The sequence below is a fragment of the Bemisia tabaci genome, chromosome 3 (genome assembly GCF_918797505.1).
Source record: "Bemisia tabaci chromosome 3, PGI_BMITA_v3".
NCBI classification, from domain to species: Eukaryota; Metazoa; Arthropoda; class Insecta; order Hemiptera; family Aleyrodidae; genus Bemisia; species Bemisia tabaci.
In genome coordinates this window covers 7892374-7903925 of record NC_092795.1, presented here as the reverse complement: position 1 = coordinate 7903925, position 11552 = coordinate 7892374, and the positions used below count along the sequence as shown (strand labels likewise).

The 11552-nt window shown below is 36.3% G+C and overlaps 1 protein-coding gene across 3 annotated transcripts; it reads right to left on the bottom strand.

Annotated features, from left to right (window-relative positions):
• Positions 1 to 1017: 1017 nt before the first annotated feature.
• ebi (transducin beta like ebi) lies at positions 1018 to 11341 on the bottom strand. 3 transcript variants are annotated; one of them, XM_019044279.2, is made up of 11 exons: positions 11093 to 11341; positions 10087 to 10232; positions 9563 to 9728; positions 8367 to 8514; positions 7681 to 7819; positions 7105 to 7266; positions 6487 to 6669; positions 5438 to 5640; positions 3892 to 4057; positions 2604 to 2705; positions 1018 to 1097 (listed from the first exon to the last, which is right to left on the bottom strand). In XM_019044279.2, the coding sequence occupies exons 1-11, from the start codon at positions 11148 to 11150 to the stop codon at positions 1068 to 1070; spliced, it is 1503 nt and encodes a 500-aa protein (XP_018899824.1). In that variant the 5' UTR covers positions 11151 to 11341; the 3' UTR covers positions 1018 to 1067. The 3 variants fall into 3 exon arrangements, with proteins under 3 accessions (XP_018899824.1, XP_018899825.1, XP_072153803.1); XM_019044280.2 differs by having other exon boundaries at positions 9572 to 9728; XM_072297702.1 differs by lacking the exon at positions 11093 to 11341 and adding an exon at positions 10686 to 10722.
• Positions 11342 to 11552: the final 211 nt, after the last annotated feature.

Here is an 11552-nt window from a genome sequence, read left to right as displayed (position 1 = left end):
TTGAAATTTCTTTTTTTTCTTACAAGACAAGACAAAGGCTAAAGTGAAATGGAGCTTTTTGGTTGGTCAGTAGCATTATTGCTTGCATTCTATGCTGTATCTCTGTAGGCAGAACAATCGGTTGGCTAAAGACAGCTTCTCGGTGGTCAACGAATTTTTTTATTACATTTTCCGATAAAAGCACAACAAACAAACAAATGGAGTGATGCAACTGATCGACTGCAAAGATCTATTTGGTTCACAACAGTCATGTCTTGTCCTGTAGGCAAATGCAAATTTGTAATAATTGACTCGCATCCTAGGTCAACCAGTCCCAATTATCCTAGATACCAAGAAAGAAAATACTATAATGGTCAATTCCAAATTGCAGAATACCATTGTTCGAGGATTGAAAAAGAAGAATATTTACATGAGTTTTTTTTTAAAAAAAATTATAATTTGATCTTAACCAAAGAGGTTCGACCGACAGGGTGGAATACATAGTATAAGTAAAAAAAGGAAATGTTTGAGGAAACAATTAAATTTGATGAATATGTGATTGTAGCAAAAAGTCTGAATGACCTCCGAGGATTACTTTTGTTTTCACTTTAGAGCGAGAAACCTCATTTCAGTCCATCACCCACAGAGATTATCGTATATCTTGAAAACTATGCAATACTGTTCTCATCACGAAAGCCATTAAATCTTTTGGATTTCTTTGAACACAAAATATTCCCTCAAGTGGTTTTTACTCTACAAATTCTTCTTTTTGTAATTACTGTACTAATTTTTATAAAATTAAAAAAAAGGAGATGTGACATGCTCTCCTTGAAACAGATGTAAGTTTCTTTCCTGATGATTAAGTTTTAAATAATTGAGTAAGTTCAATTTACAAATAAGCCTTGAAGTTGTTCTTCCTTGACAGACAACGGACAATAATACACTATTTACAGGAACGCCTTCCTAACTTAAAATATGTCTTACTTAAATCGTCACTCAGTTCTTCCAGTGTTCGATGAGTAAATGACAACAATCAACTTTTGCACTCAGTCAGACAGTCTTCGTACGACAGACTGTCGTTTTTCAACTCACAATTTACGCAGATCCAAAACGAAAACCTGCAAAAAAGAAAAAAGGATCATGAAAAGCAAAAACAGCATAGTGGTCGAATGGCTTTTTCTCTGTTGTCCACCTTACCTTCTGGCCAGAGCATCACAAGTACCAAGGTGACAAACTTATCCAATTTTTTACTGGGAAGCCAAAGAAACAGAATCACTTGAAAATGTTACACAGTATTTCTTTTACCACCGAGATTAATCTTTGCAATGTTCATAAAAGTATGAGCAAAATTTTTAAAGAAAAAATTAAAAACAGTATTGAAATGTCCATCAATACAACATCTAAGCGTTAATGATGCTTGTGATGCTTTGGTAAGAAGGTGACAATAAACATTGTAAATTTTGAGTGAATATTATGTGAGGAAAAAATATGATGTATGCATGTAGAAAAAATCATCAATTTAAATGGAATATTCCAATAGTAGTTAACTTTGGATTAAATTTTACTGAACAGAAAGACTGATGAGATGAATCAAAGGATGAAACCAATAAGGTGCAGTTCTACGAAAAATAAAAGCATTTTGATGAGATTTAATTTGAGATTAGAAGTACTTTATATATTGAAGAGGGAAAACGTAAAAAATTATGTGTATAAATATACTTTTCCCAAGAATTATAGTTGGAAAAATGATCCATGCAAGATGCATCGATCTTGTCCACTGAAGAGTTTCCAACATTGAGCGCTGAGATGTTAAATTGTGATATAGGTAAAAATGAAAAAAGAAACATGGCTTTACCATGTTTGTTACATGAATTAAAAAAAGGTCAGTCATTATAACCTAAATTTAGAGACTCATTTATGTACAACTAGGAAGTGCTCTGGTCTACCAATAGGAGGACACAAAGAATAAGAGTCGACTTAGCATTCAAATAAGTTTCAAATGGAACTTAAAAGAGATATTGGAAACTTTCTATTCAATTTCCGGTTCAGAGAAATACTAAAAAAGAAAAAGGAGAGAAGATCATCTAAAACAAGTCTAAACTAGTGAAAAAATAAAATAGAAAAAAAGCTCTGATTTTGAATACGTTTGGGGTCATTCCATGCCAACTGGTGCCACTTTGAAAAAGTAACCCCCCCAGAATTTGATGAAATTTGGCATATTCGGTGTACATGCATAGCTTAGTCAAAATCAAAAATTTTAAGTTGATTTAACTAATTGAAGTTGGTCGTTTTTGAGGGATGTCACCAATTTAGTGAAGTGTAAATCCAGAACAGTTCATCCGAAATCAATCGTTCTAGTGTCGTTTGAAAGCCCTGAGAAAGAGCTTTTCAGATATGTATAACAAAATTGGGCTCAACTCAAAATTTTTTCCTGGCGCAAATTTTAATTTTCAAAACAATAGAACTCAAAACAGACCCTTTTTTTTTTTTGAAAATTTCATGAAATGTTAATGACACCTTCGACTACGCGTGTGCAAAATTTCAGAGTGGTGTCTTGATGGAGTCAAAAGTTACCGAAAGAAAAGTGAAGAAAAAGTAGTGGAAAAGACAATGATAGTACTTACACTGCCATCAGAGGCACTTGCACCAACTTTGTCTCCTCGAGAGTTCCAACAAACTTCAAATATACCACCAGTTCCTTTGTAGCTGTGGACCAACTGCCCGCTCTGGAGAAAAAAAGCGACGAACATTACTTTTGTATTCTTTACAGTGTAAAAGCGTTTGAGCTACAGTTTCCATGATTTCTGTCTTTTCAAATCTCCCGACTTTCTCTTCCGCCTGATTCAAAAATTTCTGAATTCCCCGACTTTCCCTGACCTTTAAGCTCCTAAATTTTTATTCCATTTCATGACACTGACTTTCGCAAAACTTTGAACAAAATTTTCACTTCTGAAGATTCAAATTATAGAAAGAAGGCAGTAGGGGATTGTTCGCACTTGCTGGAATGGCACCGACTGAAGTTGCTTCACCAACATCCTACCTACAAAATTCCCCAAGTCTTCATAGTTGCCAAAAACCCTTCTGAACAGCCCTAGAATCCATTTCCATGTTTTGGGGACGCCTCTCTTCAGGCTGCTATTAGCCTTAGTAGAAGTTTCTTTTACAAAACATTGATTCTAAAGTGTCGAAACCACCCATTAAGAGTTTCCCTCTTGCTGGGTAAAGATAAGTTGAGGTATTTTGATATTATGATGCCAAAGTTTATGATAAAATCATTTGTTGACTTAGAAAATTACAAATACAAGCAACCTTTGGATTGGACTAAAATTGTAGGAACAGGTTCCTCCATACTGCATGATTCTCCTTCACAAATGTTGATAAAATTACATGAGAGGCATGCTCGCTTCAGGTGGGTTTCAAAAATTTCCACCCTCTAACTTTAATTTTCAGAGCAGATTTCCGAATTCGATTTGCAATACAAAAGGTGTGAATTTTTTCACAATTCCTCAAATGCTTTTGGAATTTTGAAAATCCTACACTCTACCAGAATAGGCGGATCAACTCCTTACATTTTCTTATTTCCTATTTTAACAACTCGCAGGGGCTCACCCTATGCTTTAATCCTAATTTCCCTAAATGATCAGCCCAAGGCCACTCTTACTTGAGACCATTAAGTTAGGTCGTTCAGCTGAGAGTTGAACTCAGGACCTTCAAATTATAGAACAAGCACTACAACCACACCGCAAGAGGCCAATTTCTAAAAATTTCAATTTGATAAGCAACTTCTTGAGAATGATATAATTTTTCAGGCTTAATCCTTACAACTGTTAAAAGATGACTCCTTTCAATACACCTTTTTCAGTTCTCCAGATTCATAAGAAAATTAAAGGGCAAAAAATAATAAAAAAATACCTGAGTTGACCAGATGTGGACACATTTGTCAAAGCTTCCTGATGCGAGGAATTTTCCATCAGGTGAAAATGCAACACTGTATACCGGCTCTGAGTGTTTTGTCAATGTATGGATGCATACTCCACGCTCTACCTCCCATAGACGCACTGTTGAGTCAAACGATGCACTGAACAAAAAACATGATCATTACACAGTGAAACAATTGATGCCAAGTTAACAACATTTATATACTTTTATAACTGATTCTAGATAGGTATGCAGTCATGGATCCAACTTTAATTTTTCCCGGAGGTGCGTCAACCCTGCATGATGAGTGGAAAAATCCTTAAAGGACTTCTTTTAAGTAATCTGCACAGTACGCTAATGCTATTTCTAGATGTCTCCCTAAGAGCAACTGGCAATTCTATGCAGAGACTATTCAAAAAAGGTTATAAATTATATCATCAACTTGCACCTGATCAACATTAGGGTGGTTTCACGATAACTGGAACAGTTTTGTTGCCAAAACAGACAACACATTTTTAGGTCATATTTTTAGTAAAAATGATAATCACTCGAATTTGTTTCCATTAATCTACACAGAGTTACATGTTATGACGCTTTTCAAGGATTCATCGCTCTACTTTTCAATTTTAGTAAATAAAAATGGCCGAAAATGTGCTGTCTGTTACGCTGACTTTTTACCGCATGACAGACAGCACATTTTCGGCCATTTATACATTAAAATTGAAAAGTAGAGCAATAAGTCATTAGAAAGCGTTATAATACGTAACCTCTTGAAGATTAATGAGAAAAAATTCAAGTGATCATCAAGTCTACTAAAAATATGACTGAAAAATGTGTTGTCTGTTACGGCGACAACACTATTCCAGTTATCCTGAAACCACCCATTACATCTTGATCTATACATGGTAAACAATTTTAAAACGGTGGCAGTACATTAACTTTTAGGACGTTTAATTTGATGGTAATCCAAAATGGGAAAATGGAAAGAGTAAACAGAACATCACATTTCCAACAAACCACAGCTAAACTGATGAAAAATATTGCAAAAAGTCCTCTGTTCTTCATAAAACGGTCAACATTCGTCCAAAATTAACTCCTTGATATTGTTCTGATGCTGCAGTGGCACTGAAGCCGAGGAGAATGTCGTTTTATTGTGACAGAGTTTGGCAGCGAATAAAAAATTGAGCAAAATCCTTTCGCAAAAATTTGGCTATTACCCTCGTCAAATAGTCAAATAAACAAAATTTATAAAAAAAGAGAATGAGCCTCATTCACAAGCGGTTATGGACACATTATATTTTTCGTTTGACACCACTGATACATTTCCTGTAATGTAAATTCTAGTGCACAGAAAAAGCAAGAGAATGTGAAATGAATTCAGATGCTTTTGAGACTTCATTTAAAGCTAAAATTTCTCTGACGATTTACGAAAAAGGTTTGAAAGAGTGAAACTTCAGACTCAACCTGAGACAAACTAAATATTTAGTTCCAAATTTTCAGTAATAGTATTTTTGAAGCAAAGAAAACATGGGAAATGTACCTGGCAAGGATGAGGTTCATGTTGGGATTGGGCGTCCCCGTTCCTGTGGGACTCCATTTGATGGTGTAGATTTCCTTGTTGTGCGCTTGGAGATCATGGACACAGGTGTCTTGCTTCATCGACCAGATCTTGAGAGTCATGTCATCCGAGCAAGATGCCAGTAAGTTTCCTTGAGGGTCCCATTTAATTGCATTTACTTCATTCTGTAGAAGAACAAGAATTTGTGTGACCATTTGATCAAAGACTGGTAGAGCATGTACTCAAAGTTAGAATTTGTGCAATATTACCCGTGTGCAATTGTAAAGATCTTGTGGAGGAGTGAAAAATTTTTGTCACCTGTTATCCAAGGAAGCAAATCTTTCCTTTCCAAAACCTTGTCATGCAGAGTTTCTATGGACTTTCGTTTGAAATACTTTAATCGTCTCACATAACAGAACGGAAGCATTACTGTCCAAATGTAGGGCTGTCCTCGAAATGTTATTTTGCTCGTTGGTTCGTACGAAACGATCGAGCGATCATTTCGTAATCGTTCATTTCGAAATAATCGGTTCGAAAGCCTGTTTCGTTTCGAAGACTGTTTCCATCAGAATCAGTTACAGTTATTTCAATTAGTGCAATCTCATGAGGATTCCCGTGGGAGTTGCATCAACCCCTGATAAAAGATCTAAAACGCTTCTCGAAGAAAGTTCACAGGATGAGAGGATCCCAGCTGGCTTCATTCCCGAAAAAAATTTTGGGGAACCCTTGTACCTGTTTGGTAACTTTCTCGGGAATCTTCAGTCCCGCATCGGGTGAAAATGGGTGCTATCGATGGATGTAAGATGCTTTGGATTGGATACCATTGCCATACTCTGTACAGTGGCATAGCGTGCTTTGCTATATAGTGATTGATTTAACCTGTGGAAAAAGATCGATAAATGGAGTGTCCGCATCGAGTGCCTTAATAATCGATTCTTTACCATAGCTTCTAACGGGAAAATATGGATATTCATTTTGTAAGAAGTAAAAATTGACTAATTTGAAACAAAAAATACAAGATCTGTACTCACCGTGTGACCTTGGAATGACTTGACAGGCTTGTCATAGCCCAGTTTGCAGACATGAATACACTGATCCGTACTACACGATGCAAAAGACACATTCGTCTGCCAGTCAACATCCAGTGCCGGTGCTGAATGGAAGGAGAATTGCTGCGTGCACTGACCAGTAGCTGCATCCCAAATAATTGTTGTCTGCAAGCAATAGAATGCGCGTCAATTGTTTATTAGTAAACTTGAATACTTATGTCCAAGGAATAAAACATAAATTCAAGGTTAAAGCTCAAGAAATTAATTGAATTGTATTAGAATGTATTTGAGAGAATAGTCCCAGCTGTTGTAGCCTTTGCTTTCGTTATAAGATAATGGATTGGACTCCGTGCAGGTGAAATTTATTGAGAATTGGAAATGGGGGCCCAGTCAAGAAAATGGACAATTAATTCAACTTAGAGTTAGGATGTTAGAACTTGTGACGGAATGGCTTCACTCCTGTCTCTCTTTTCTCACCATCACTAGAATCTTAATTTGTCACAAACTCATCTTTACTTCGCTTTGCGTTTTTCACTTATCCTTTTTGCTTAAGCATTGACTCATCTTCCTGAAACATAAAACATAACTTTACAATATTACCTTATCAACACCGGCACTGAGAATATAATTGCCTCTTTTGTTCCATTTAAGCGCAAAAATAGGTCCTTTGTGCTGACCGAGAGTGCTGGCAAGTCTTCCATCATTCATCCAAATTCGAGCGTAGCCATCATAAGATCCAGTGGCTAACAAGCTTCCGTCACACTGCAAAGCAAAAGGATTTCATTAGTGTGTGAAAAAATATAATGTAAAAAAACAATATACAATAGTGTATTTTCTCCGGAAAATACACTACTAACATGGATTTAGAAAGATTTGACTTCACAAGGTGTCTTAGTTCCAACTAATAATAGAACAAGCATTTAGGTGTGCAAAAACATTTTGACTGTGCGACCAGGCTGGTTGTGTGCAAAGTAAGAAGTTCAGCAACTTATTAGGGGAGGAGGGGGGGGGATAAATCGCAGCAACTAATATGTACAGAAACATTGAGAGGGTATCACTCTGAAATTTCAGAGGAAGAAGGGATTTTTAAAATGGGAGAGCCATAAACTTCCTGCGCCCCAGTTAGCACTTTGTCAAATCTTTGACTTGGTGCTGAAATCATGAGATTAATCTTACATTCCAGTCAAGCGAAGTAACATCTTTATTGCTGGGGACTTCAGTTCCACCTTTCTGGATACAATGCCTCAGAACCAGTTGATTGGGTGCATTGCTGCCGTCTCCCATGTCCCAGATGCGTGCTGTGCTATCTCCCGATCTGTTAAAAAAAAAAAAATCAGTTAATTTCACTTGCGTGCAAGCAATGCTGAGGTACAGCCTCTGTTTACAAAAAAAAAGCGAAGTGATAAATACCGCTAAAAGGATCTGATGGATTGTGCATACTTGCCATACCATTCTGAAAACTCAAGGCAACTAGTTACTTTCTAGTTTAAAAAAATGAAACTTGTAGAACTGCTAAATTCCCTCTGTTTTTCCCCCCGCCAATTTGACCCATTTTGGTTTTAATTTTTAACTATGCCTAACGGAGACCGGAAGTTTAAATTCCCCAATTCCAGTGTAAGCAAAGAATCTTTCTCTGATGATTTCATCTGAACACACTCAGTAAGTTCAACAAGTATTCCATGAAATTTTGATAAGAAATCGAGTCTAGCGGTATTTTACTACCGCTTAATACCAGTATTTCAATACCCTGCCCAGTGGCTCATTGACTAATATGATCATTTCCGACACATCACATTAAGGACAAATTTAAAATCTGAACCACACAGGGATAGAAAGCTTGATTGAGGCGGAGCTACACGTACCCTGAAGCCAATAGGTCTGTGGTGGGATTCCAGGCACAGATGAATACTTCCGACTCATGCCCCCGCAACACAGTTGCTTTGCTCCGAGGGATCTCAATACTGGAGTCAACTTCCATGTTTTCTGGTGGTGCGCTACAGGTGACCGGAACTGAAAACAAATCAATTGTTAAATACTGTGTTTCAAGACTCAGATGTACACCGAAATTAAAAGTAAACGTGACTATTCACAGGAAGGGACCTTGGTACCGAGGATCTCAAAGTTGAGCATTAGGTGCAACAGCTTGGAGGAGAATTTAACAAATGTTCCAGCACAAAAATTGCACAAGGCATCATAAGCCAAGCAGAGGCTATGACAATGTAGAATTAGTAATTAAAAAAAACGGAGCTTTTGGGATAATTAATCTTGATTTATCTTCCACAGATTTGATGCTAAATTTTTTTACAGTAAGAAGTGCAACTTTACAGCCTCTTTTGGCACAGGAATTAAAAAGACGACTCGCAACTTATTCTTTGCAATACTTTGACATCTTTTCTATTGAAAACTAAACAAATGATATTATTCACCTCCTGAACACCGTGATATTGGAAATATGTGACATAAACCACAAAAATTATACGCTTAGGAGTTGCATCGAGGTTGCATCGAGTTTAAACTGAGAGAAAGGGTTTTGAAGTTTTATTCTTCCTAAGACTCAATGTTAAGGACAAAATTTAACAACTATATTCATGTTCGAAATATTGTTTCTTGACTTTGAATTTGTCACGAAAGAAAATTTAAGACTGATTGCATTCAAAACTGATCCTGGCTCATTTTCTTTAAAAATCCAACTTTGTGCATTTCTAATAAATTTGTTAAGGTATTTCTGATGAGTTCATTTTAATTTTTATGAGATTATACCAAAATTGAGTCCACACAGTTGCCTGAGGCCATTTCTTGTGTAGAATAAACCAATTGCATAACGGACTGAAGTAAAGGCATATCTTGATCAAGGGGTTTTCAGAGTATGGTTTTTTTTTCAACGAAAATGCGAGTAAAATTCGAATGTTCTCCTGCAAAATTTGTCTCAGGTGATATGCTGAGTATATGAATGCATTTTCAATGTCAAATTTGTTTTATAGATTAAACGCTATAAATTCTTCTAAGGTCTTGAATAAACAATCAAAAATACTGAAGTAAAAATTAAAGGACTCCAGACCTTGGTTACCTTCTTCTCCATTTGTTTCCTGTGGCTCATTTTTGATGATTTGTGATGGGTTCTGAATCTTCTGTTGATTAACTTGATTTTGACGACTTGCAACTACATCTGGCATAACTGCATCAATCAGCGAAAGACTCTCCACTAGCCTTTGTTCTGTGCCATCCTATGTACAAGAGAAAAAGATATTCATTTAAAATCTAAAGAAAGATTCTACATTAACCTGCATTTTTTACTATTCTAAAAATATGATTGAAGAAAAATTTACTCACGACACATCTCCTTTCAAGGCCAAAAAATCATATATCATAATGAATCCTGAATCATGCGACAGCCTTATCGGATATTCACAATACTGGGGTCCTGTTTCCTGAGGTCAATCTGACATAGGGACTTGCCATTTAACAGCTATTAAAATGCTATGCTTACAACCTACTGTAGTGAACTAACTCCTAAAAATTGTGAATCTTAAAAGCATCTCTGAGGTATGCTGATCACTGAAGAAATATTAATATAAATTTTACCTCGCCAAGGGTGATTTCTGCTTCTGTATAGAGCAGTCCTTTTTGAAGGAGGCTCACCAATGCAGCAGGAGGTACAAGGGATCCATTGATATTTGATTGAGCAATGTGAGATTCAATTCCAAATGTATAAGCTGAATGCTGAAAACCTATCGGTGAAAAATAAATATATTAATGATCAATTAAGCCTTAGGAAAGATCCATGAAAAAACTGAGAGGTAGGTGGATTAATAGATATACAAAACTTCGCAAAGAAATGGAGAATATCATCACTCTATGTCATCAAAAATTGTCCAAGACTCAGGTAGGTATTACGAACGGATACAAAGTGAAATAACTTAATAACTAATGTCATACACTGCACCTAAACTGTCATTGCTACCTCCCAGAGGTAGTCAACAGCATCATGGACCTTAATACTTTCAAACGTGCCATATAACACTTCTTGAGGGGTTGATAATATTTTTGGAGAATTCTTTACCGTTGATGATGTTAATGTTTCTTTCATAAAGAGCCTCTTTTGAATCCACAGTGCCCAAAGAATTAAGTTATTAGCGTATCCCAAATGGTTTAGCTTTAAGTTAGGATTGCACGAAACCCACCTCGGAAGAGCGATGCATGCATTCTTCTAAAATGGGGTGGACCGCAGCGGTGGGTGTCGTTTGGTCGTTGGCCTAGGTATCACCCCTTGTACTATGGTACGGTCGTATTTGAACTGATCCAGAGGTGGACAGTTCAGCCTTAGAAGAGTAATCGATATACTTGCAGGAATTATGAATTGATTTGGAGCATACATTGGTATGATAATGAGGCGCCATTCTGGTAACAACATTTTTAGGAAAGAGAGAGCGTTACCCTCCTAATCTTCCAGGCACGGGCTGGAGGTCATAAGATTGTAGAATGTTAGATTACGGAATTTTATTACAGCACATTCCTACGAACAGTAAATACTGCTGCAATACGTAAATCCTAATTTAATTTTGTAAGCTGCAATATATTACAAGCTTACCTGATTCTTGAAGGTATCGATAAACCAAAAAGTTAACCTCATCACTGGAAAAACTCATGTTGGAACAAGAAGCAAGAAGTCACTAATCTAATGCGAGTGGAATAATTAAAACTGAGGACTACATTTGATATTAACTAGGAGTTAAGACTAAGATAGAATGAAAATTAATCCCGGCTGAAATTCAGAATTTTCAAGCGTCAAGCCTAAATTGTTATTGCCGATGTAACTGTAAACATTGCCGATGCAGACAGGTAACTCCGAAGAAGCATCATTCATCTTATGACATCGTTGCCGTAGCCACATTTTTTTCATGAATTATTTTTCTAATTTTGAAGCTTTGTTTTCAAAATATCTCCGAATACAGTTTACTTCCCAAAAAAGCTAAAAAAATCAATCTCCCACTACATAATTTTTTGACTAAATCAATAAAATGTATGCTGAATCAAATATGGCCCCATTA